Consider the following 26443-nt stretch of genomic DNA (forward strand, 5'->3'; position numbering starts at 1 on the left):
TCCACTGCAGAGGGAGTTTTTCAAGGTGGAAAGCTTGTTTTCCATGAGTAATCAGAGGTTAACTCAAGACAACAAATCCTGCCCTGCCAGCAGCCCCCTTATTTAGTATTATTTATTCTGCTATGACCCCAAGTCACAGATCAACCAGCAATTTAACACCATACATTTTCCAAAGGCCTGTTGGCCTATTTTTTTATCGTGTCTGGCTCCCTAAATGTTCCATCCCCACGCTCCATGCTTTTATTGAACAGCAGCAGCCCCGAGGCAAAGGGAAATGCAGCGTTCAAGGCACTGAGTAACAGCTCAAATCGTGACAAAGTGCTCAAACACTCTGCTTGAAAATGAGATTTCTCAAGCCTTACTCCAGGTTCTTGACTACCTCTGATGACAGGAGATGTGCGGCTAATTTATGCCATTTTTCCTTCAGTTTAAGGTAAGATGGAGCCTCCCCACAAACTGATGCCTGCAAACAGGAGCTTAAGTAAAACTGGGTTTTATGGCTGGGAATAAAGTGAGATTAAAACAACAGGGTAGCCAAGGATGCAGCTAATGAGGCATCACTTTCAAAACAACTGATAGGAGGTCAAAACCTTCTGTAAACAAACACCAAAGCACAGCAGGTTGGGAAATCGATATCCAGGAGTGGTCCTGGCCCAGGGGCTGGGTGAGTGCTCCCGATTTAATGTAAACCAGGATGTTAAACAGATACTCTCAGCTCCCACCTGCACTGATTTCCATCACCTCTTCCTCTCTTACTGCTTTTAGAGCTTCCAAATGGCTGCAGCAGAGATTTGGTGCTGCCCATGCAAGGATGGGAACTCAGCATCTGACAGCTCTGCTTGGCTGAGTCCTCACAGAGTCTGCCTGCAAGGAAAACTTTTGAGGCAAGAAACACCAAGAAAATGAGAATTAAGCACACTTGGGCAGTGACTCCTCAAGCTCCCAGAGTTGGAGCAAATGCTACAAGGTTAATGTGGGCAGCAGTGGGCAACAACGGGGATATTCAGCTCCATCCCCCGGAGAGACTCACCATGTGGGCAAACGATGTCTTCATTAAAATTTAACTCCTCTTCCTCCTCCCTCTTCTCTTCATTTGATTCATCTAATTAAAAAAAAAAAATAATACAAGAGGATTGCACAGAGTTCCTCTCCCAAGGAAAAAATTCTTACAGGGAAAGAAGCCCGGTCGCCTTTCAAATCACAGCAAACCCCCTCACTCAAGGGAAAATTTGGAAGGAAATTTGTTATTCTCCCATGTCTTGGCCTGTGGGCAGGCGGGATTACAGCCCCCAGGTCACGTAGGAGGGCTTTGAAGTGCACGGAGCACAAGCCAGGCCTTTGTGAGATTACAAAGGATGCATTTGTTAGGGCTGGAACACCGCAGGGGTTCCCTGCTCCCAGACATCTCCGAGTTTAACCTAAACACGAGCCTAGGTAAGAGCAAAAGGAGCAGAATTCCTGGCAAAATTCCTGATCTAAACCAGATGCTGCCTGACAAACTGAGGGGGAGCCTGCCAGGGGGCTGACAAGCCCTACATCAGTCTCTAAAAGTCAAGCGTTGGCCACTGAATGGAGCATCATCGAGACAATGACGTGTCAGCAAGAGCCTCTAACGAGCTGCCTAATGAGCAACTTGGCTTGTGAGTAATTCAAATGCACTACTGGGAGTTGCAACCTGTTGTGAATCGAAGCCACCCCGAGGAAGGATGAGTGGTAACTCAGAAATGCCCTTTTCTCCATGAGTGCTCCTTAACAGGGGGGCTGAGGCGCCCTCCAGCCCAAGATCAATGCCCTGAGCCATCATTCCCACTTCCATTCCAACAAGCTTCTTACCCAGTTCAAAGGAGCTCAAGAAAATACGATTTTCAACCATTTAAAGAGCAGAAGGCAAATAAAACCTCCATCTACTCTCATGATATGGGCACAGAATGGAGTGCACTTCATGATTTTTGATCCCAGGCTGTGCTTTCCCAGTGCTGCCGCATCAGCTGTGCTGTTTTATCCCTCAACCTTCACAATAAACATCATCATCATCCCTTCCCCAAGGTAATTTTCACGTTTCTTCCTTCCCCGTGCTCTCTCATTCAAGAGAAAAGTGGATAAAAAGATCATGTGTCTGGGGTGGTAATTTCACACAGCTTTGTAAAACCACTTATCACCTCATCTCCCTCTCCAGCATGAAGATCACCCCGCAGTTTTCAAGATTAGCAAAGAAAAAGCTCCTTAAATGAAGGCCTTTTTTTTATTTATTATCATTTCCTCCCTACTCATACAAGGGGAACAAAACAGCTACAGAAACCTCTGACGTGTTTTTTGTTAGCAGGGATAAGGCAGAGCTGGTAGCTCTCTACAGCAGCAGAAATTAGGAGGAAATCAGGAGTAAATACCTTTGTTTTGTGCATTTCCATTCATTTTTCCATTACTGTGCTCTGCATCTTCATCTTGCTCATTTAATTGCTCCAGAGCCAGCTGACGCCAGCTCCTCAAGGAGGCTTTTCCAACCCAAAACCCATCGGTCCTGCAGGGAGACAAGCAAATGTGTGGCACCCCAAAACCACAGCTCCCTTCTTCAGAGCCCAAACAGGGGAATTTTTTAGGAAAAAGCTGTTTAAACACTTCTAAAAAGCATCTTTGGGAGTTCCATACCCTTTGACTGTCATCTTCAGCAGGTTGGTGACTGTTTTGTAGTCCTCGTTCAGCTGGTTCTTCAGCCTTAGGATTCGACACCTTTCCACCACACAGTCCTTGCAAAGTGCTTTGACTGGGTGGGAGGGAAAAGAAAAACAGGTTTTTACATTATTAATTGCATGGTTTATTGCACAGGTCGTTTCCTGCTGGTTTGAAGGCCCTCAGATAGGTGTGCACCAACTATCCTGCCTCAGGATGGGTGATTTCATGTGTAAATGAGGAAATCCTGGGGGTTACAGCCCCATCAGGCCACGTTTGAAGCTTAAAGAAGCATAAAATACTTCAAATGAGCTGTGATCTGTTCCACTGCTTCACAGATCTGCTCTCTCAGCTCCTGCACTCACAGGGAGCCAGGGCAGCCCAGCACCCAGCCACAGGAGGCAGGAAATGCCAGGAAAACAAACAAACACCTGCATTGTGGCACTTTTGACAGCTCAAACCAGAAAATTCACCCTCCTGCAAGGCTGGAGGACCAAGGGAGTGGAAATCCTTTAGCTGGGTGTGGATTTAGATTTGCATCCTGGAGCAAGAGAAGAAGTGAAGCAGTGTGTCCATCCATCCTTTTATCCATCCCTCCTTTTATCCATCCCTCCCTCCCTGCCAGCCATACTCAACCCACAACCCTTCAGGCAATCCTTCCACTTGACTAATAAACCTTGCCCTCTTTTTCCCCACAAAGGCTGCCTGCGTCACAAGCAGTTTCTTCCCTACAAGCTCCCAGTAGGAGCTGAGCTAATTTGGTCTCAGTGGGAGTTACTGAGCAACTTCCTAAAAGGAATGAAATCTGGGGCTTGATGAGGGGATGTCCAAAGCCTGGAGGGGCTGGGCTGACCCTGAAATGCAGAATGGGTGGTAGATGCAGGAGCAGGCTAACAGGTAAGTGCTTCCTTGGATGAGGTGACAGACAGGAAGGGATATTTTTGGCCTAATATTTCGTAAAACCCAGCCCACACACAGGAGCTGTGGGTGCTCAGAAAATAATTGTCAAGAGTTTGGAGTGTTGCATGTGCAAGTTTTATTTTCTAGAATAGCCTTCAAACCTTCCAAGTATTATGTTTCCTAAGCCAAGTGCCCCATTCCTCTACAGCAATTCCTCCAGGAACAGCCCAGGCCCAAAGCAGACCCTGCCATCACCCTAAATGGGTTTGGGAAATGGTAACAGAATTAAGTGGCATTAAAAAAATCCACTGGAAATAAGGCAGCACTAAAGCCATGCACTGAAATAAAGTTAGGATGATGAAGGATGGCTCAAAACAGGGCTGGGAGCAGAACAAGGCTCCAGAGCACAAGGCAGGAGGTGACTGGGAGGGGATGTTACCGTTGAGCCGGGGCCCTCCTCCGTATCGCCTGTAGAAGAAATCGGCCACGTATTCTGATATCCTCTTCATCAGGGATATCTTATCAGGATGGAGTTTGCCATGGGAGCACAAGCAGGCTGTGTTATCAATAGGTTTGGGAGGAGTGGACTCATCCAGCCACTTCTGCAGCCATTCCAGAGAGATGAAGTCGTAAGGAGAACCTGGGAGGGGAGAAAACACAAAGAGAAACAAGACCACACATGTCAGCTCCAACACCAGGTGGTATTTTATAATTACTCTTAAAAATTAACAGGCAATCACTGTGGATTAAATCTCTGAGGTACAAGTTTTCAAAGGTCTGATCCAGCTACTCCCACCCCATTCTGATCTCAATGTCACAGACTTGGAAGACAGGAGCTTCGTGAGATTAAGATGTGCAGATCATTTTGGATTCAGCAATCCATATGCAACAGCTCCAAGGAGGAATGGGAGTGCTTTCAAACCTTTTGGGGATTACTGGAGAGCAGTCGAGGAAAGGGGAAGTTTTCCCTATCATCCATCAAGGGACTGATATAATATTTAAATCATGATCATACATTACAGGCTTTTTCTACAACAGAGACAGTTCACTGGGGTAATTTGAAAATTAAAGGCAACAACAACAGAGACGAAATCAGTGTTCCCCCTGTCTTTTCAGCATACAAATTTTCAGTGTCTCTTAAAATTTTAGGTGAGAAAATTCTAAAATTTACAGTGCAAATGGAAACTTGCTAAGGTTTTTTGCTGAAGCAGTGCAGCAGGTTCGCCCTTGTTTGATGAAAAAGAAATACAAAGCCGAGGTTCAGGAGCAGGTCAGTGCTTGGATGAGCAGGTTGGGGTGAAACCCCTGTATCTCAGTGCTCAGGCACAGTATCACTACACAAGTCTTCAGTGGATGACTGGGAATTTGGGAAGAAATGAGGAAAAATTCAAACCCATTCTGTGCTGCCACGAGGGCAGCTCTGAAACCGTGGGGAAATGCAACCGTCAGTGACATTTATAACTGAGCAAAAATCCTTTACATTTCCTAGGAGGGAGCAACAGAGAAGCAAGAGGAAAATACAGAAGGCAGGAAAACACTGTGTCTGCAGCTTGCACTGGAGCTCTGTGAAGCCTCTTTTCCTCCACAGCCTCAATCCACGGTGTTTTCATCTTACGCAATGCCCGCCGCAGCCGTGACCTCCAGAGAATTGCATCGCTGTCAGAACCGGTTTGCTAGTTTGGGATGAAACTGCCTCCCCCAGAAAGGAGGGTTTTCTGGGGCAGGCTCCACAAAGCTGGCAGAAAACGTGTCTGCACAGCTGCAGAGACAGCCCCAAGCTCCACAGAGATAGGACCGGGAGCAGTGCTGGAATGACGCTGCCTCCAGCTGTGCTGGAAGTGCTGTGCCCATGACGTGCCAGCAGAGGCAGAGGGTGCCTCAGGGCAAAGTTTCAGGTCCTGTCATCTCTAAATTGGGGCAGAAGAGCTTCACCTGCACTTGTAAAAATCATATTTTTTTGAGATTTATTCCTCTGTCACATCAGAACTGCCAAGAGCAAACTCTTTTGTTCCTGCTGAGGAAAAGCACACTGGAACTGTGCTGCTGCTCCTTTTCACAGGTGACTCAGGGCAGGTTCATCCCTCCAGCACAACTCTGATCTCACAGTGACATCTGAGTGCTGCTCGGGCTCACAAGGAGCTGTGACACCTTCCTGACACCTGCATTCCCAAACTGGAGAGGCAGATGCTTATAGGAACAGGAGTTTGCTCTTGGGCTACTCCAATCTCATGGTGGACTCTGAGCATCCAATAATAAAAGCTGAACAGTGAATTCTCTTACAGGCCACACAATTACATCCACTTTTAAGTCTTCAATTGTAATTATTCTGCAGTTCTTAGGAGAGGTATATAGTGAAGACAAATTCTCAGGGCTGGATGGATAGAACAAGTTTTGTGGGAGATGGGTGAGAAAAACAAAGTGGGAAATAAAACTCAGTGTGCTGAGGCAACAAGACACAAGGAGAAGGAGAAAAAGCTTAACCCCAGTCTCCCTACAAAACTGAGACATGGAGCAGGGAAGCACTGGCAGGGATGGATCCAGTAATTTTCTGCTGGAGGTCAGGCATTCTCTCAGCCTGTTACCTGCTGATGAATCGGGCTCACCAGCTCCCAAACCTGCTGTGAGCTGGCAATTTGGGAGCAGGCAGTTATTCCGCCTCGATGATCCCAACGAGTTGAGCTGCTCACCAGGCAGAAGAAAAGAGTCACAAAGCATGAGGCTGACGGATGGGGAAGGAGCAGGAGGGGAATTAGCGATGCCAGAGGCCATGAGAATGAGCAAAGAAAGGAGAAAAATAGGTTAAGGCAGGAAAAGAAGCAAAGGAAAACAAATGTAAGCATGCATGAAGCTCTCCCCTCGCAGAGGGCTGCGGGAACGCCTCCCAGCAAGGCCACAGGAGTTGGGAGTTAATCACAAATCATTGCTAAGCTTAACAGCTCTACTACAGCAATACTCCACAATGTCTTACAGACCAGCTTCGGCGGGTAACCTTTGGTAGAGCTCCTTCACCTCCTCGTGCTTGATCTTGCCTCTGGCCACGCTCTGTTTGCGCATCTCGGCCATTTCGTTGCACCACTCCTCAAACTTGCAGTTATCCCGCTCTACCAGCTCCTGCAGAAAAGCTGGGAAAGAAAAAAAAAAACCAAGAAAAACAGGAATTGAAGGGAAAATGCCAGCTATGTTAATTACCATGGGTTATCTGGGGACAACAAACATAAAAATTCCCTCCTGCAGCCTTGCTGGGCGAGGTCTTTCCCCAAGCCAAGCACGTGGATGTTGCCCTCTCTGATACTGAAGGTTGCAAGTGATTAAAAGCAAAGTTTTGCACCCAAGAAAATAATTTACTTGGGGTTGGTTGCAATGTTAAGTGCAGCTCCTCTGTCCTTCCTCATCATTCTGAGAGGGAAACAAATTTTCACCCTCTGCCTACACCCAAAGCCTGTCACGACCTGCGATCCAGCAAGCTGCAAACCCAAGGGCAAAGAGCCCTCAGGAGATGGGAGATTAGCCAGGGCAGATCAACAGAAAGGTGAAGGGAATGGGGATTTTTGCTGCCACTGATGGAAAAACCCCAAACAAACCAAACCTCAGCAAGGAAAAAAGAAGATAAACCACTTCCCTCAGAGGGCTGGTGTGAGGGAGCAGTGAGGAAAGCTCTGCTTATCTGAGGCTTTTTCCTATTTAGAATTATTCTGAAGAGCTAAAATAGCTGCAAAAAAGGTTAATTCTTGACCAAAATATCCACCTTGGGAGAATATCCAATATTACAAACTAACCAGCTTGACCTCCTTGAGATCAGAGCCAAAGTTACGTCTCTCCACTGTCCCGGAAAAGCAGCTTTTTAACAGCATCAAAGCAAAATGCCTCAAATTTACAGTTCCATGAAACCTCCCCACAACCACAGAGCTCGACTGCTGCCCTTCACTCCCTGTTCCCTGGCAGGATTCCACGGGAAACAAAGGCAACCGCGGGGCTGTGCAGGAATTTGGAGCTGGGTGGGGAGGTTTTTGTTGAGTTATTGTTTTGGGCAGAGGGGTAGGAGGAAAGGGAGAGCAAGAAAGCTCAGGAAACAGGCTGAAAATACAGATCCAGACAGGAATTAGTGCTAATTCCTGAAGTTTTATGTCTTGGAGGGTGTGTTTTAAACAGGGGGGGGCTTGGGAAAGGTTTGGGGTGTTATTAGAGGGGAATTAGGTGTATGATTTACCCCCTCTGCAGAGACCCAAAGGGACCTGCCACCTCTGCTGTCCCCACTCCACAGAAAATGAGGGAAGGGGGAACACACCTCAGCACCAGGGGCCTAATTAGTATTTCTAATCAAGGAGCAGCCTAACAGGAAACATGAAACCCACAGGGCAAAGCCCACAGGGAGCTCTGGCACCCCCATAATTCTACAGCACAACACGAAGGCATTTGGCCCAAATTCCCACTGGGGGCTCAGAGCCTCTTTATTTTTATATGTCATTTATTCCTGATGTGGCAAAGCTGAAGCAGTCACAGAGGGAAGCTGACATCTGTCAGGATTATTCACCTCCTCGTGCCTTGCTGATGACATTTAACCACACTGCTCTCCTGCTCCTTTGGGATCAAGGCAGGATGGTGAACCCCAGAGGGATGATCTCCTCCTGAGCCCTTCCCAGCGTGGCCAGCTGGGTAACAAAGCAATGTCTGAGTGGGCACATGGGAGGGATTGGCATTTAATGTTAATTAAGTGCTGGGAAAACTCAGGGGTTTCACTGGTCAAGACACCAAGGTGCCACACAACACCTTTGGGGCTCATGGCAAACAGTCAAAAATCATGGAATCCTGCAGTGGGTTGGGAGGGACCTTGAAGATCATTTTTTTTCACCCAGGGACACCTTCCACCATCCCCAGTTGCTCCAAGCCCCATCCAACCTGGCCTTGGGACACTTCCAGGGATCCAGGGGCAGCCACAGCTGCTCTGGGCACCTGTGCCAGGGCCTGCCCACCCTCATAGCCAGGAATTCCTTCCCAATATCCCATCTGACCCTGCCCTCTGGCAGTGGGAAGCCATTCCCTCTTGTCCCAATTCCCTCTGCAGCTCTCCTGGAGCCCCTTTAGGCACTGGAAAGGGCTCTGAGATCTCCCTGGGGCCTTCTCCAGCCTGGAACCACAGCAGAGGGGCTCCAGGAACTTCCTAGCTCTAAAGGGGTCTTCAAGCAAAATTCTGCCTCCTGGTCCACCTAGAGCATTGCAGGGACTCACCTAGCACCTGGACAGTGAGGACTGGAAGAGCAGGACCCCAGGGACTCACTGAACTGTGAGGGATGGACAAACAAGACCCCAGGACTCACCTGGCACCTGCACAGTGAGGGATGGCTGAGCAGCACCCTAGGACTCACCTGGACAGTGAGGGATGGAAGAGCAGCACCCCAGGACTCACCTGGCACTTGCACAGTGAGGGATGGACAAGCAGGACCCCAGAGACTCACCTGGACATTGAGGGACAGAAGAGCAGGACCCCTGGGGGACTCACCTGGCACCTGCACAGTGAGGGATGGACCAGCAGGACCCAAGGACTCACCTGGACTGTGAGGGATGGACAAACAAGACCCAGGACTCACCTGGCACCTGGACAGTGAGGAATGGACCAGCAGCACCTCAGGACTTCCCTGGCACCTGCACAGTGAGGGATGGACAAACAAGACCCCAGGGACTCACCTGGCACCTGCACAGTGAGGGATGGAACAGGAGCACCCCAGGGACTCACCTGGACTGTGAGGGATGGCTGAGCAAGACCCAGGGACTCACCTGGCACCTGCACAATGAGGGATGGACAAGCAGGATCCCAGGGACTGACCTGCACAGTGAGGGATGGACAAGCAGCACCCCAGGACTCATCTGGCACCTGGACTGTGGGGGATGGCTGAGGAGGACCCCAGGACTCACCTGGACAGTGAGGGATGGACAAACAGCACCCCAGGACTCACCCGGCACCTGCACAATGAGGGATGGACCAGCAGCACCCCAGGACTCACCTGGACAGTAAAGGATGGACAAACAAGACCCCAGGACTCACCTGGCACCTGCACAGTGAGGGATTTCTCCCGGGCCTGCAGCCTGTACACCAGCATGTAGGCGTTGCGGGAGCAGTGCGTGCCCTTCCCGCACTTGGGCTTGCGGGTCTGGGATTTCGATGGCTCTGCTGTGGGAACAAAAGGCACAGCCTCAGCAACACACCAGCTCCTTCCCTGGCCCTCCATTAACGGGATGAGTGTGCCACCCAGCCAGCTTCCCTGTGCCAGGCCTCTGTGCCAAGCACTGGGCTTGGCACGGCTCTAAATTGTATCCCAAAGAAAGCCCCAAATCTCTCCAGCCTTTCTGGGTAAATCAAAGGGACTAAATTTAGGAGCCTGCTCTGAACCTCCCTTCTCAAGAGCCTTTCTTCTCTCCCCAGTGGAACTTCTCTGAGCCAAAAGCCACTCTTGGAAAAACATCCTTTCTCCCTTTTGCCTCTTGTTCTGCTGTCCTGACTCCAAAGAAAAGAGTCAAATCCTCAGGGAAGAAAATCGTATTTACAGGTGATGGTGGATATGAAAAAAAACACAGCAAAGCTTTTAGGAAGCCAAGAGCCATGGAAAGGGTTGTTTTTGAGCAGCTGCTGGGGGATGTAAAGTTGTGTTGCAAGAGCTGCTGTTTCCAGATGGATTCTGAGGCAAGGAAAACACTTATCTACAGCTGCAGCTTCAAAAATCAAACCATTCAAAAGAAAGAAATAAATTAAAGGGACAACGTTCCATAAATTGAACTCTAAGTGGGCCATTGAATTATTAAGTTTCTTTCCCCCAAATTCTGAAAAAATTCATGTCCCTTTCCCCCTACACCATCTAGGGGACTTCCCAGACTCTCTTTATTTGTATTTTATCCAAGATTTTTCAGAATTGTTCCCATCTGCATGGCCAAGACTCTCCCCCCCACAGTCCTTCAGTTTATGTTACTGACCTTCTCCAGCTGTTACATGTATTTGTAACAAAGAAAAGCCTCAGTTTTGCCTGGAACAGGCAAATTACATCAAAACTTGATACAAATATTGAGCTCCAAGCTTAAAGAGGCTCCTAAACACACTTTACTTCTATTTTCTAAACAGCCTTGAATTGAAATACGAGAAATAAGAACATTTACAGTTAAGCATGAAACTTCATAAAATTGAGGTCATGAAACTTTATAAAACTGAGGTCACAGCAGTTTACTTGCATTTCATTTGTTGCACTGGGGGAGTGGGGAGGGTAAAAACAAAGGCTGAGCTGCCCTGGTGCTGTTCAGGGCTCAGTTTCCCTGTGCACCACTAGATGTCCGGCCAGCTCCAGCCTGGGCCAGCTCTGAGCAGACAAAGGAATGTCCTCATTCCAAGAGGAATGGGACAGAGTGGTGGCACAGGCAGGATCAGGGACTCACTAAGGCTGGAAAAGCCCTCCAAGATGATCAAAGCCAACCATTAACCCAGCAGTGCCAGGCTCACCACTAACCCATGTCCTCAGGTGCCATGGTCACACACTTTATGAACACCTGCAGGGATTGTGACTGTACCACTGCCCTGCCTCCTCCAATGCCTGAATGCATCTTCCATGAAGGATTTTTCCCAATATACAACCTAAATCTCCCCTGGCACAGCCTGAGGCCATTCCCTCTTCTCCTGTCCTCTCCTGTCAGGAGCTGTGCAGAGCCACAAGGGCCCCCCTGAGCCTCCTTTGCTCCAGGCTGAGCCCCTGCCCAGCTCCCCCAGCTGCTCCTCAGAAGCTCTCCAGACTCTTTTCCTTGTGCTCCAGACCCTTCCTCAGCTCCACTGCCCATCTCTGGACACATTCCAGCACCTCAAGAAACATTATGCAGGTGAGAACAAGGAAATGGGAGAAGGCTTAAGGGAGCACTTAAATCTGCAGGTTTTTTTTTTTTCTCTTAAAGAAAAACAACATTCCATAAATTCTAACCCCAGCAAAGCGTCCTGGTGGGTAACAATTCCTGGGAATGGATTGCTTGCACTGCAAGTGAATTTCTTCATCTTTTCCCTGGCTTTCCCTGCTGTGAGCACCTGCACTAGAGAACATTGAGCCACTACAAAACCATTTCAACTCCAAAACGAGCTGTTCTTATTTATTGACTGCAGAGTAAGAAATTCACATCCTCAGCCCAAGCTTTCCAAGAAATCTCCAAGAAATTCTCCAATCCAGGAACACAGTGATATGGGCAGGACACAATGAGCCAGTAAAACAGAAAAGAACCAAGGAAAAACCTCAGAGTAAAAAGGCAGTTTTAGCTTCCAAGTTGTTATTTGGATCAAAAACCTTTTTTACTGCCTCCAAGTAAAACACCTCAGTGGAAATAGAACCATAATGTGTTAAGGAAAACTGAAAGCATTCTCCTTATCTGTTCCAAGGAAATGGCAGCCGCCTGTTGCTCCCTGATAGGAACCCTCTGCCTCTGTTATCAGCATCTTATCTGCCATGTGGCAGCCAGAAAAATACTACAGCAGCTGATCACGAGGTGTAAACACTCACACGGGGCTGAAACAAGCAAATCTGGCTGCAATCACCAGGATTGCTCTTTGGAGGAGCAGGACGCCAGTGCTTGTGGTAGAAAGAGTTACTTTAAAAAGGCACTCACAACTGAAGGGTTTTACCTAAATCTTCCTCAATTCCCAGCTGGAGTTTCTTCCCCTCCATCTTCTCGATGTCTTCATCGTTGAACTTGTACCACTCTCCTGTCTGTGGGTCCTTCACGTGGGCGATGTAGTGCCCGGAGTAGGCGCTTACTCCACGGTGTATGAGCACAGCGCTCAGCTCGTACACGTACACCCCGTCTGCAAGGCAGGCAGCACTTACACACAGCTCTGCAGACAACAGAATTCATCCTTCCTGCCCTAAAACCTCCTGTTTTCACCAGGCAGCAAAGCCTGCACTTGAACTCACAGCGCTTCAGGACATTGCTAAGAGGTTGTGGCTCAATAACAGGGATGTTGTTTGAAATACGGGCTTCAAACAAGTCTGGGCAGAATTTTCAATCAAAAATTGAGAGGAATTCAAGCAAAAATTCGAGAGGAATTCCATCAAAATTTCGAGAGGAATTCAATCAAAAATTCCAGAGGAATTCAATCAAAATTTGAGAGGAATTCAATCAGAAATTCGAGAGGAATTCCATCAAAATTTCTAGAGGAATTCCATCAAAAATTCGAGAGGAATCACAGAATCCCAGAATGGTTTGGGTTGGAAGGGATTTTAAAGCCCATTTTGCTCTACCTCTCTGCCATGGGCAGGGACATTTTCCACTGTCCCAGGCTGCTCCAAGCCCCATCCAGCCTGGCCTTGGACACTTCCAGGGATCCAGGGGCAGCCACAGCTTCTCTGGGCACCCTGTGCATCATCACCCTCACAGGGAATTTCCTTCTAAACAGAATTAGAGATCTGTCAAGAAACAATGGGCAAAGATAACAATAAACTGCCCCAAACTCACTTTTTTGCTCCATGAAAGGCTCCATGTCCAGCAGCTCTGAGAAGCCAATGTAGGTGTTCAGCTTCTTCTTGTGGCCAGTTTGTCTGTGTGGAGGCAAAGCTGTGGCTCAGGGCACAGCAACAACAGCTCCCATCCCAAAACACCTCCCTTGAACCCCTTGAGAGGCTCAGACACCTCAAATTAAAGCAGGAAGAGCAGGGTGGTGACTTCCCCAAGAGCTTCCAGGGTGTTCCCACTCACCTGTCAAACACAAAGCGCATGAGCTGCAGGTTGAGGGTGCAGGGCAGGCTGAGCAGCCGGATCTTCCTCGTGGCATTCTGCTTGCTCTGACAAGTCTCACAAAAATAACGATTGTCCCCTTCTAATTTTTCCTCCTGAGTGTGGAGAAGCAGAGGGAAAGGTTTTGAGAATGTGTCAGTACTGAAAAGTCAATTGAGCTACTCAACAGCTGGAGAATGAGAAGCACCAAAGTTATTTTAACTATTTAAGTCTCTTCTCAGCTGCTGCCCAAATTTTTCTGAGTTAAAGACACACTAATGACTGCACTTTATAGCATGGTCATAGCAGGCTGCTCTCACTTTAAGGCAAATTTTAGACTGAATCAAGCCCCATTCCAAGTTCTCAATCTCTTACTCTTGTTCCTTGCTTGGCTGAGTTGGTTTATACCAAAGAAAATAATTAAATCACCCTTTTTATGAGTTCACATGAGCCAGTTAATGTAAAGCCACATTTTAGCCTGGAAACTACAACCCTCTGTTCAGCCACCCCAAAATCACCCTGCAGGAGTCACTCACTGCCTAAGCAGATCCAAGGGCAGGGTTAGGCCAGAGGAAAATTCCAACCCCTCTAAAAACGTCACAGGGTTGTTCTGTGTGAAGGAGGAGCAGATAAATGTCAAGTTCTCCAATTCAGGAATTCAATCTGTGCACCCAAACCAGTTTTTTTTCATAGCAGACCTCCCAGGCAGAGCAACTGGTTTGCTGAGTGCACCAGAGCAAGCAAGGAGCTCAAGGAAGGGGTTCAGGTCAGTTCTGTCCTAAATAGTTGGAGTGGAATCCACACCTTAGTGTGCCAGAGCTGAATTTCATATCCAGAGAAATTTTCAAGCTGAATTGAGGGCACTTGCAGCTGTTCCTGCAGCTATTCCCAGCACTCCCTGGTACTTCTGAGAGCACATTTTTCAGCAGGGAATGTCTCCTGTTGCTATGCAGATGAGCACTGACACAGAAAACATGGAAAGCAGCCGTTCTCCCAGTGCTATCCGTGACAAAGCAGGCAGAGACTTTTCCCCAACTTTCCTGGCAAAGTATTTTAACTAAAAATGCAATTTTCAAGTGCTTTTTAAAGCCATAGCAGGAGCATGTGATATCACAGAGTTATTCCTTGCTCTGTGCCTCAATCCTCATTTTTTGAGTTTGCAGAAAAAACCATTTTCACTTGGATGCATCTCCCTGAGCCAAGTCAGTGGCTTCACCCCAACACTGACCTCGAAGGCTGTGAATTGGAGGAAGGAACTGAAATTCCTTGCTAAAAATAGCAGGAGTCCAACCCCAACGAGCTCATACCTTGAGGAATTCTGTTATACAGTCTGTCAACTGCTTGTGTCCTTGGATGTTTAACTCCAGCTCGTAAAATTTAGACACCAGTTTAGATTCTCTGCCACACTGGTTGCAGCTGGGATGGGAAAGAAGACAAAAATATATCTGAGGACAGGTCAGGGCTTATGCATTGAGGCTCCCAAGTCTTTAATAAAATATTCCTTGTATAAAACCAGGAGAAAAACTGAAGTCAGGGCTAAGGAGATTCACACCTCCCCACCATAAAAACTCCAGGAGGTTTAAACAACTTAACAGCACCTACCAGGACCTGTCACAACTTGCATGTACCATTATATTTTATTTTTAAGGTGAAATTCCCAGCTCTGAGAAGACAGGAATGAAAATACAACACCCAGTATGCTGTTTTCTGGCTGCAGGACCTGCCACTCCATTAACTCACTTGCAGGTTTAGTTGGTGAATTCTCATTAAAGGAGTAAAAGCGGCTGCAGAACTGTCACAGCGACACCACACACACAGGAACAGGAAAGGAAAAGGTAAATATTTCCCAGAAAGTGTTTCTGCTGCAGCTTAACTGCCTGCTCTGATTGCTAGGAGGGATATTCTCCTCCTAAACCCTTCTAAAAATTTAAATATTCACAGAAAGGGTCTTCCCAGAATTATTACTTACACTGTGACATAGGCATACTCTCCACAGAACTGCTTTTGCACAATGTTCCGGACATCTGGGTTTTTCTGTTTGGACAAAGTATCTTCCAGCAAGGACATGAACAGCTTGGAAAACTCCTGGGCATCCTGAAAGAGAAAACCAAGTTCATTAACAATCCACCACAGCACAATCTCAGCCCTGTCACTAATTCACTGCTAATTACCCCGAGCCCTACACACAGGCTGAGGCTGAGGCTCCGTGAGCAGCATGGAAAATAAAGACCAGGCAGGAGAACTGAGGAAAACAGAGGAATTTGGCTAAAAGGAGCGTGAGGCCCTCGGTGTGGGAGCACAGCAGGAGCTGCCCTGGCTCCCTGCCAGCCTTGTTGGGGGCTTTGACTTCTGGCCTGCTCCTCCCAGGATTCTGGAAGGGATAAAAACCCTCCCGTGGAGCTTTCGAGCCCCTTGATCCTCCTCTTTGCAGCTGTCCCTGCTCAGATCAGAGGTGAGAAGAGAAATGAAAACACCCCAAAAATGAGAAGCTGTCCTATGGGTGATACCAGCAATGCTCCAGAGTTTTCCCACACCCAGCTCAGGGCCTTTCTCTCCTGCCCTGGTTCTTCTCTTCCACAAATAAACATGTTTTGGCTTCTCTCAGCTGCCCTTGGGTGTCCCTGGTCAGCTTCCTTCCTCTCCTGACCCTCCCAAGGAAACATTTGCCAGTGCTCTGCTCTTGCTCCAAAACCTCCCATTACCTCTTCAGGAGGATTTCCCAGCCCTGCCCCTCTCCCAGGCTGTCTCCAGCTGCAGCCCCACAGGGCCCTGCAGCTCTCAGCTCCCACGTGCTGCCCTGGGGTCCTGGCTGGCTCCTGTGATCCATCTCCCCCTGGGGATCTCCTCACCCTTGGGAGGCCCTCTCACCACCTAACCCCCATGAGGAGCAGCCCATGGAGCTCCTCACTGCAGCTCTGGCCCCATCCCATCGCTCCTGGGTTCATCCCACCACTCCCCTGGCTCCTCCTGATCTGCACTTAGCACTTCCTAGCCTCATTCCATTGCTCCATGGGCTCCTCCTTGTATCCCTGTATTCATCCCATTGTTTCATGTTGTGATCCTATCACTCCCTGGGCTCCTCCTGATCTCCTTGTCTCCACCCCATTGCCCCTGGGCTCCTCCTTATCTCTGCACCATCATCCCATTGTTCTGTGTCCTGATCCCATCACTCAGGGCTCCTCCTGATCTCCTTGGCCTCATCCCCATCACTCCCCATTCTCACTCCCTGGACTCCTCTTGATCTCCTTGGCCACATTCCATTGCTCCTTAGCCCCATCCCATCATTCCTGGGTTTCTCCTAACTCCCTGTCCTCACCCTATTCCTCTTTGGGACCCTTCTGATCTCCCTCTCTCCGTCCCATTGCTCCCTGTTCTCCTCCTGATCTCCCTGTCCCCATCACAACACTCCTTCAACTCCTCATCTCCCTGTCCTCATCCCATCACTCCCCATTCTCACTCCCTCACTCCATGGACTCCTCCTCATCTCCTTGGCCTCATTCCATTGCTCCTTAGCCCCATCCCATCATTCCATGGGTTCCTCCTATCTCCCTGTCCTCATCCCTTCTTGGGCTCTTCCTCATCTCCCTCTCTCCATCCCATTGCTCCCTATTATTCTCCTTGTCTTCCTGGCCCCATCCCATCACTCCCCATTCTCACTCCCTCACTCCCTGGACTCCTCCTGATCTCCTTGGCCTCATTCCATTGCTCTTTAGCCCCATCCTATCATTCCATGGGTTCCTCCTATCTCCCTGTCCTCATCCCATTCCTCCTCGGAACCCTCCTGATCCCATTGCTCCCTGTTCTCCTCGTCCCCATCACATCACTCCTTGGACTCCTCATCTCCCTGCCCTCATCCCATTCCTCCTTGGGACCCTCCTCATCTCCCTCTCTCCATCCCATTGCTCCCTGTTCTCCTCCTGATCTCCCTGTCCACCATCACATCCCTCCTTGGACTCCTCCTGATCTCCCTGTCCCCATCCCACTGCCCCTGGGCTCCTCCTTATCTCTGCACCATCATCCCATTGTTCCATGTCCTGATCCCATCACTCCCGGGGCTCTTCCTTGTCTCCCTGTCCTCATCCCATTCCTCCTTGGGACCCTCCTGATCCCATTGCTCCCTGTTCTCCTCCTGATCTCCCTGGCCCCATCCCACCCCCCCTTGGACTCCTCATCTCCCTGGCCTCATCCCATCCCTCCCTGGGACCCTCTTCATCCCATTTCTCCCTGTTCTCCTCCTGATCTCCCTGTCCATCACATCACTCCTTCAACTCCTCATCTCCCTGGCCTCATCCCAATCCTCCCTGGGACCCTTCTGATCTCCCTCTCTCCATCCCATTGCTCCCTGTTCTCCTCTTGATCTCCCTGTCCACCATCACATCCCTCCTTGGACTCCTCCTGATCTCCCTGTCCCCATCCCATCCCTCCTTGGGCTCTTCCCTGCGCACTCCTGATGTCCTGGTCCCCTCCTGTTCCCCCCTGCACTCTGTCAGGGGCCCACAGCCCCACCTCCCCCTTCATGTTTGCAGCCAGACCCAGCTGGGAGCTGCCCAGTGAGCACCCAGGGGTGATTCCCAGTTTCTGGAAGTGCCAGGAACCCCCTCCCACCCACCCACACACACCTGCTGCTGCCCCGTGTCCAGCCCCAGCGCCTTGACAAAGGCTGAGGGGTCGATGTAGCGCCGCTTGCTGTTCTGCAGCAGAGCAAACAGGTACTGCAGGTGCTCACAGATGGTCTGGGGCTCATAGTCTGGGAAAAACACAAGGCACAGCAGGAATTCAGGGGGAGAAGGGATCGCTCCAAGCGTTTCACAACCAGTAAAAGCGATGGGCTTGGAAGGAAAAGTAGTTTGAGTTGTCAGGAAAACTGAAGTGGATCGTGTAGGTGATGATAGCACATCCCAGCACAAGCTAAACAGAGAATAATTTAGGCTGGAAAAAACCCTTAGGATCATCAAGTCCAACTGTAAATATTTACATTCTGCAAATTTCAGATAGGAGGGTGGAGCCAGGTTCTGTTCCCAGGGATCAGAGGAAATGACCTTGAGTTGCAGCAGGAGAGGTCTAGGTGGGATATTAGGGGAAATTCCTCCATGGAAAGGGTGGTCAGGCACTGGAACAGGCTGGAATCCCCATCCCTGGAAGTGCTCAAAACCTGTCTGGATGTGGCACCTGGGTAGATGGGCTGATGGTGGGCTTGGCAGCGCTGAGGGAATGGTTGGACTGATAATCTTGGAGGAGTTCTCCAACCTTAGGGATCCCAAGATTCCATCCTGCAGTGCCCAGCACGAGCTGTGAGTGAAGGGTTTACACAGCATGCACCAACTACCCCAAAAAACAGCTTCTTATTTACCACAGATGCTGAAATATCATTTACAACCACCATGAAAGAGCTGAGGTGGCTGTGCTGACCCAGATCTCCAAGAGCAGAAAAATCTAGGAGACTTAATCCTGTGTGGGGCCCAAATTTCAGCCCTGCCACAGCACAGACCAACCCTGACCCACATGTTCCACCCCCAGCATCATCACCAGCCTTGGCAAGTAAGACCAAACCAAACCATTTTCAACCAGCTCAGATCACTCTGACCTAGGACACTGTCGTAGACATCTTTTATGAAAAATCCTTTCCTTAGGGTTTTTCCTCCTGAAAAGCTGAAAGGCCTCAGGAACAAAATGTAAACAATGGTTATCTGCTGCTGTGGAATGCAAGAGGTGGATCTGTGATTGGTCTCATGTGGTTGTTTGTAATTAATGGCCAATCACAGTCAGCTGGCTCAGACTGTCTGAGACAGAAGCTTTTGTTAACATTCTTTATTATTCTATTCTTAGTCAGCCTTCTGATGAAATGCTTTCTTCTATTCTTTTAGTATAGTTTTAATGTAATATATATCATAAAATAACAAATCAAGCCTTCTGAAACATGGAGTCAGATCCTCATCTCTTCCCTCATTCTCAGACCCCTGTGAACACTGTCACAGGACATCACCTGGATTAAGGTCAGTTCATCCCCAAAATCCAGATGATGGCTCCAAACCAACAGTGCAAGGATGGCAGGAACAGCCAGAGCTTCCCCCATGAATTCTCCTGACCAGCCTAACACCAAGGTGGGGTTTTAGGGTGGGAACAAACCCCTCACAGGTGCCACTCACCTGTGTCCTTGGGCACGCCGTCCCCGCAGGCGCTGGGGCACAGGTAGAGCGCCTGCCGCAGCTCCAGGTTCAGGAACCACATCTGCAGGAAGGTGTTGACGTAGCACGTGGCACCCAGGTTGGTCAGGCCCACGAAGGCGTTCTGGGGGACAGAAAAAGAGCCAGCTGAGGTCACCTGCCCTGTCCCCAGCGTGTCCCTGGTCCCCTGGGAGGGTTGGGTACCTTCTTGCGGCGCTCGCAGTTGGGGTCGTCGATGTTGTGGAAGCTGTTCTCATCGATCTCGCCCAGCCACGCGTGCTCCCCGATGCCCACCAGGCAGTTGGGGTTCCCCCGGCAGTTCCTCCTGGGGAGACAGACCCCAGCTGTCACCCCTATGTCCCCTACAGACCCCAGCTGTCACCCCCGTGTCCCCCAGAGGCTGGCAGGGTGATAGTAGGGCGGATATGGGGAAGCATGTAATGTTGAATGGGATGAGACACGGAAAACCCCCCTCCCCAAAAACAGTGGTCATGGGTGAGGAAGGAGGTGGAGAACCAGAGAGGGATTTAGGTAAAAAAAGGGGATCCCAGGACCAAGGGGATCTGCTATATATGGGAAGCCAGGCAGGGACAGGGCTTGCCCCAACTCCAGGCAAGGAGATGGGTTCCCTTCAGCCCACTGGGATCCCCCATAAACGGGGAGCCAGGCATAGAGGGGTCCCTACAACCCTGGGGTGGGAATATTTCCTTACATCTGAGAAGCCAGGTAAGAAGAGGGATTCCTTACAACCTCAAGGTTATCCTAAAAATGGGGAGGGACAAGCAAGGAGAGGAGCTCCCCACCACCCCAGAGGAGCTCCCCTAAATCTGAAGAACCCACCCCACAACACCAGGGTGGTGCCCTGTATCTGCCTGGGAGCCAGGTTGGGATGAGGGTGTCCTACCACCCCAGGGGAGTTCCCCTACATCAGAGGAGCCAGAGAAGGAGAGGGGTTCCCCATAGCCCGGGGAGGGTCGCTCCCCTGTGTCTGAGCAGAGGGACAGAAGTTCCCTCCCAGCCAAGGGAGCCCCACAAGGACACACAGGACGCTGAGGGCCCAGCCCCGGGGATGGGGTCCCCCAGAAGAGAACACGGGGGAGCCTCCACCGACCCCGCGGGAGCCCGGCAGGGTTGGGGACCGCCCCGCGCCTCATGGCGGGAGGGAGCAGGGCTCGGAGGGTTGTGTGCCCGGCCCGGCCCCGCGGTACCGGCAGGCTCCGCGCTGGCAGGGCTCCAGCCGGACGCGATAGGCCGCCTCGATGTGCTCCTGCGCCACCGCCTCGGGCGGCACCGTCTCGGTCCAGCGCCACGCCGCCTTCTCCAGCTGCAGCCGCGGCGCCATCGCTCCCGCCGGCGCCCCGGGGCTGCCCCGGCCCGGCGCGCTCCTTGTCCCGCTCCTCGTCCCGCTCCTCGCCCCGGTCCCGGCCCGGTCCCGGTCCCGTCCGGCCCCTCCCGCCGCAGTCAGGGCCGCTGACGCCACGAGCGCGACGCGGTGACGGCGCGAGGCGCTGACGGTGTCGGGCCGCGACGCGCGGGGCTGGAGGCGGGGCCTCGCCATAGGGGCGTGGCTTGGGCGCGCCAGGTACGGGCTCGTGTGTGCCAGGGGCGGGGCTTGAGTCCTAGGGGGCGTGGCTGTATGCGCAGCCGGAGGGGGTGCGGCCTGTGCGCGAAGGGGGCGGGGCTCGCTTGATATGGGGCGAAACTCATGCGGTGTGGGCGTAACCTATGGCACAGTGGGCGGGGCCTGTTGCCCTGTGGGCGGGGCCTGTGGCGCGGGCCGCGCTGGGTCCCAACATCCACACCGCGCCCCCAGATCCCCCCAGAACTCCCCAGCCCTGCACCCCCCCAAACCTCTCTGAGCCCCCCAGCCCTGCACCCCCGCCAGACCCCTTTGCACCCGTGTCATCTCCCGCAGCCCTCCACGCCATAGGAACTCGGACCCCCTGAGCTCCCACACCCCCAAACCATATCCCATACCCCATACCGCACCCCAATATCGTAATCCTCCCTGTACCATAGTCTCCGGGGCCCGCATACCCCTGCACCCCCTAAACCCTCCCACTGTCCCCCTCTCCTGCACCCCCACAGCCCCCCCAAACCATCTCGCTCACACCACGCCCCTGCAGCCCCCCTACATCCCCACCCCTCATGCCCCCCATCCCATCGCTCCCCCAGCCCCCCCAAACACGGCAGCCGCACTGGTTGTCTCTCCTTTAATAGCTGTCCCCGCGGGGGGGTCCCCGCAGCACCCCGATTGTCCCTCGCGCCCCCACCCCGCCGCCACCCCGGGGGGCACCCAGGCGGCCCGGCCGCCCCGGCACAGTTTCGGGGGGCCGGTGGAAGGGGGGTGTAAACATTATTGGGGGTCCCGGCCCCCTCCCCCAGAGTCACCCCAGGGCAGCGAAGCACCGTTTCCTCCTGGTGGTTTGTTTTTGGAAAAGAATAAACTTGGCCAAATTCCCCCCAAACCCTGTTTCGGGGGGGTTAGGAGGGGCAGGGGGGCACGGGGGAGCCCCCCAGGGCGCCGTGCCGGAGGTCGATGGGGTGTCGGGGGATGCCGGCGGACTCCAGCGCCAGTCCCCGCACGCAGCCCGAGATGCCGGAGCTGAACTTGCCGCCGGTCAGGGCGCGGGGGTCGGGGGCGCCGCCTGCGGGGTACGGGAGGCGATGGGCGGGGGGTCCGCTGGGCCCGCCCCCCTCCGGGCCGGGACACCTGGCCACGCCTGTCCTGTGTCCCGCCAGGTGTCCCCACCCCATGTGCCACCACCCAGGTGTCCCATCCTGAGCCTCTCCCTGCCTCCCATCCTCTGCTCCACCCCGTGTCCAGTCTGTGTCCCATCTCATGTTCCACTGGTGTTTTATCCCAAGTGTCATCCCATGTCCATCCCCTGTCCCACTCCATCTCCATCCCCTGTGCCACCCCATGCCTCACCCCATCTATCCCACATCCACCCCATGTCCATCCCATGTCCCACCCCATGTCCATACCGTGTCCCATTCTGTGTCCCATATCCCACCCCGTATCCATGTCCCACCCCATGTCCATCCCATGTCCCACCCCATGTCCATCCCCCACCCCATGTCCATCCCCTGTCCCACCCCATGTCCATCCTGTGTCCCACCCGGTATCTGTGTCCCATCCCATGTCCAGCTCCTGTCCTATCCCATGCCCATCCTGTGTCCCACCCCATGTCCATTCTGTGTCCCATATCCCACCCTGTATCTGTGTCCCACCCCACGTCTTTCCCGTGTCCCACTCCATGTCCCTCCCATGTCCCACCCCATGCCCATGCCACATCTACCCTGTATCTGTGTCCCACCCCATGTCCAGCCCCTGTCCCACCCCATGTCCATCCCCTGTCCCATTCTGTGTCTCATATCCCACCCTGTATCTGTGTCCCACCCCATGTCCATCCCGTGTCCCACCCCATATCCATCCCATGTCTCGCCCCTGTCCCACCTCATGTCCATCCCATGCCCCATTCTGTGTCCCATATCCCACCCCGTATCTGTGTCCCACCCATGTCCATCCCCTGTCCCACCCCACGCCTCACCCCATCTACCCCACATCCACCCCATGTCCATCCCACGTCCATCCCACACCCACCCTGTGTCCATTTGTGTCCCAACCTGTGTCCCCCCGTGTCCCCAGTCCCACGTACCCACGTAGACGCTGCCCTCGGTGTTGGCCATGACGTTGGATCCGGGTGATTCCCCGCTCACCGGCTCCTCTCCGTCCACCTGGAGCTGCCCACGCCGGCCCTCCCTGCGGGGCACCGTCAGCACCTGCACCCCCTGCCACGCCCCGTGCCACACCCAGACCCCTGCCCACCTTGTCACCATCAGCACCTGCAGCCCCTGTGCCACGCCCAGACCCCCGCCCACCTTGTCACCATCAGCACCTGCCCCACCCCGTGCCACGCCCAGACCTGCCCACCTTGTCACCATCAGCACCTGCACCCCCTGCCCCACCCTGTGCCACACCCAGACCCCTGCCCACCTTGTCACCGTCAGCACCTGCACCCGCTGCCCCACCCTGTGCCACCCCCAGACCCCTGCCCACCTTGTCACCGTCACCCGGTGCCACTCGCCGTCATTGACAGGGTCTTCAGAGGTGATGGTGGCCTCGCCGCTGCCCAGCTGGTAGCTGCGGGTGGCACGGTGTCAGTGTGCACGGTGTCAGTGTGCAGGGCACCTCAGGGGGCACCCCGTGGGCTCAGGGGTGCCACACGTCACCCCACGGTCCCCCCCTCACCTGAACACCAGGTGCCCATCCTTCAGCCCGAGGCCAAGGAAATCTTTGGCTTTGCCGCCCTCGCCGGGCTCCTGTGGGCACAGACGGGGGTGAGCAGGGGGCACACGGACCCCCAGCCCGAGGGGTCCCACAGGCGGTGCCCCCTGTCCCCTGTCCCCTGTCTCACCACGCCGTGCCACAGCAGCAGCCCCTGGGCGCTGCGCGTCCGCAGCTCCAGCTCGATTGTCTCGGGAGCCTCGGGGGGACTGCAAGGGGAGGAGGTGATGGGGGCAGCACCCAAAATGGGGGTGGTGCCGTGGGGGGAGCGCAGCGCTCCAAAAATGGGGGTGCCATGGTGGGAGAGCAGCACCCACTCAGGGTGTCACTCACCCACGGGGGAAGAGGTGCCCGGGGAGGGCCAGGTAGGAGCCGTCCTGGAATGCGGCGCTGAACTGCCCGGGGGCGTCTGCGGGGAGATGGGGGGTCAGGGGGGATGGGAGGAGGGGGCCCTGCCCACATTTTGAGGGGGAAAAGGGGAAATGGGTGCAGGGACCCACCGCCACCACCGCTGCCCTCCTGCCAGTCGTGCTCCAGCTCTGCCAGCGCCGAGCCTGCGGGAGAAAAGGGGTAAAGAGGGGACATGGATCCCCTTGGTGTCCCCAAGTGTCCCCCCACCACGTCCCCGTGTGTCTCCAGTGGTTCCCGGCATCCCCAAGCATCCCCCACGTGTATATCCTCAACAGTGACCCCAGGTGCCCCCCATGTCCTCAGGTGGCTTCACTTATTCCCAGGTGTTCCCAAGTATTCCCCAAGCACGTGTCCCTGCCATGTACCCAGGTGTCTCTCTGTGTCCCCAGTCAATTCCCAAGGGTCTCCAGGTATCCCCAGGTGTCTCCAAATGTTGTCATGAGTCCCCATGTGTGTCCCTAAGTGACCTCCTCCATGTCCCCAGATGTCTCCCCCTGTGCCCAAGTTTCCCCACATGTCCCAAACCATCTCCAAGGGTCCCCAGATATTTCCAAATATTCCCCAAGTGTGCACGTCCCTTGTGTCTCTGGGTGTCCCCATGTCTTTCCTTTGTCACCCCCATGTCCTCCAGTGACCTGAGATGTCCCTCCGTGTCTTCAAGAGTCCCCAGGTGTCCCCCCCATGCCCCTCCGTGTGTTCCCCCTCGCTGTGCTGGCAGTGTCCCTGCATGCTCCTCCCTGTGTCCCCAGGTGTCCCCAGATGTCCCCCCATGTCCCTGTGCTGTCCCCTCACGGTGCTGGCAGCGGGCCCCGCTGTGTCCCGGGGGGCAGTGGCAGGAGCCATGGACACAGGAGCCACCGTGCAGGCAGGGCCGGGATGGGTGACAGCCTTCAGCCTCCTCCTCCTCCTCATCCTCGCAGCGCGGGCCTGGGGACAGCAGGACACGGTCACTGCAGGTGACAGGTCAGTGTGCACGGCACACATGGGCATGGCCCGTGGGGCATGCTGGGCACAGGTGTGTGCAATGAGCAGGTGTGAACGGTGTGTATGCACATGGTACAGGTGTGTGCAGTGAACAGGCGTGAACTGTGTGTGCACAGCACAGGTGTGTGCAGTGAACAGGCGTGAACTGAGTGTGCACACACATGGCCCAGGTGTGTGCAGTGAACAGTGTGAACTGAGTGTGCGCAAATGCACAGGAGTGTGCAGTGAGCAGTGTGAAATGTGCATGTGCACATGGCCCAGGTGTGTGCAGTGAGCAGGTGTGAACTGTGTGCACACACACAAAATGTACACACAGCGCACACACACACAGGTGCAGTGCATGTGCACACATACAAATGCACATGCAGTACACACACACTGCACACACGCATACACACATGTGCAGCACACACCTGCAGTAATGCACACGCAGTAATGCACACTCACTGCACACACTCATACACATATCTGCAGCACACACATGCAGTAATGCACACGCAGTGCACACACACATACATACATGTGCAGCACACACATGCAGTAATACACACGCAGTAATGCACATGCACTGCACACACTCATACACACATCTGCAGCACACACACGCAGTAATGCACATGCAGTGCATATACACATACACACGTGCAGCACACACCTGCAGTAATGCACACGCAGTAATGCACACTCACTGCACACACTCATACACATATCTGCAGCACACACATGCAGTAATGCAGATGTAGTGCACATACACATACATACATGTGCAGCACACACATGCAGTAATGCACACGCAGTAATGCACACGCACTGCACACACTCATACACATATCTGCAGCACACATGCGGTAATGCACACGCAGTGCACACACGCAGCACAAATAGTAGTAATGCACATGCATACATACATGCAGTAATGAACATGCAGCGCATACACGCATACACACGTGCAGTGCACACACATGCAGTACACACAGAGTAATGCACACAGAGCCTTACTGTGTGCATTAATGCAGTAAGGCACACACACTGCACACACTCACTGCACAGATGCATACACACACATGCAGTAATGCACACGCAGTACTGCACACGCAGCAATGCACACCCACGTGCAAAGGCCCCCAGCCCAGCCCTGTGTCCCCGCTCTCACCGCGGCTCCCCGGCCGGCACGGGGCGCGGTGGCCGCAGGGCCGCACCCCCCGGCTGCGCAGGAACCGCTCTCGCAGCTCCAGGCGCTTCCCGCTCACCGACACCTGCGGGGACACCGGGGACACCACCACTGTCACTGTCACTGTCA

General features: G+C 52.9%; 2 protein-coding genes across 2 annotated transcripts in view; both read right to left on the bottom strand.

Moving 5' to 3' along the window:
• USP48 (ubiquitin specific peptidase 48) overlaps positions 1 to 20821 on the bottom strand; it is a 33912-nt gene extending 13091 nt beyond the window's left edge. The window contains exons 1-15 of the mRNA XM_054291983.1: positions 20666 to 20821; positions 19662 to 19782; positions 19440 to 19581; positions 17913 to 18040; positions 15263 to 15387; positions 14601 to 14709; positions 13276 to 13409; positions 13036 to 13118; positions 12206 to 12385; positions 9608 to 9733; positions 6540 to 6689; positions 4007 to 4207; positions 2647 to 2761; positions 2388 to 2518; positions 1031 to 1102 (exon numbers count right to left, since the gene is read on the bottom strand). Of these exons, the coding sequence (XP_054147958.1) occupies positions 1031 to 1102; positions 2388 to 2518; positions 2647 to 2761; positions 4007 to 4207; positions 6540 to 6689; positions 9608 to 9733; positions 12206 to 12385; positions 13036 to 13118; positions 13276 to 13409; positions 14601 to 14709; positions 15263 to 15387; positions 17913 to 18040; positions 19440 to 19581; positions 19662 to 19782; positions 20666 to 20799 (1951 nt within the window). The 5' untranslated portion in view covers positions 20800 to 20821. The remainder of the gene's footprint in view (positions 1 to 1030; positions 1103 to 2387; positions 2519 to 2646; positions 2762 to 4006; positions 4208 to 6539; positions 6690 to 9607; positions 9734 to 12205; positions 12386 to 13035; positions 13119 to 13275; positions 13410 to 14600; positions 14710 to 15262; positions 15388 to 17912; positions 18041 to 19439; positions 19582 to 19661; positions 19783 to 20665) is intronic.
• An 850-nt stretch (positions 20822 to 21671) lies between these two features.
• HSPG2 (heparan sulfate proteoglycan 2) overlaps positions 21672 to 26443 on the bottom strand; it is a 42097-nt gene continuing 37325 nt past the window's right edge. The window contains exons 86-94 of the mRNA XM_054291845.1: positions 26297 to 26399; positions 24952 to 25086; positions 24249 to 24302; positions 24082 to 24157; positions 23879 to 23957; positions 23713 to 23783; positions 23521 to 23604; positions 23120 to 23223; positions 21672 to 22105 (exon numbers count right to left, since the gene is read on the bottom strand). Coding sequence (XP_054147820.1) covers positions 21942 to 22105; positions 23120 to 23223; positions 23521 to 23604; positions 23713 to 23783; positions 23879 to 23957; positions 24082 to 24157; positions 24249 to 24302; positions 24952 to 25086; positions 26297 to 26399 — 870 coding nt within the window. The 3' untranslated portion in view covers positions 21672 to 21941. The remainder of the gene's footprint in view (positions 22106 to 23119; positions 23224 to 23520; positions 23605 to 23712; positions 23784 to 23878; positions 23958 to 24081; positions 24158 to 24248; positions 24303 to 24951; positions 25087 to 26296; positions 26400 to 26443) is intronic.

This window comes from Melozone crissalis, unplaced genomic scaffold, assembly GCF_028551555.1.
Source record: "Melozone crissalis strain CALT ecotype California unplaced genomic scaffold, PUWL_Pcris_2 ptg000107l_1, whole genome shotgun sequence".
NCBI classification, from domain to species: Eukaryota; Metazoa; Chordata; class Aves; order Passeriformes; family Passerellidae; genus Melozone; species Melozone crissalis.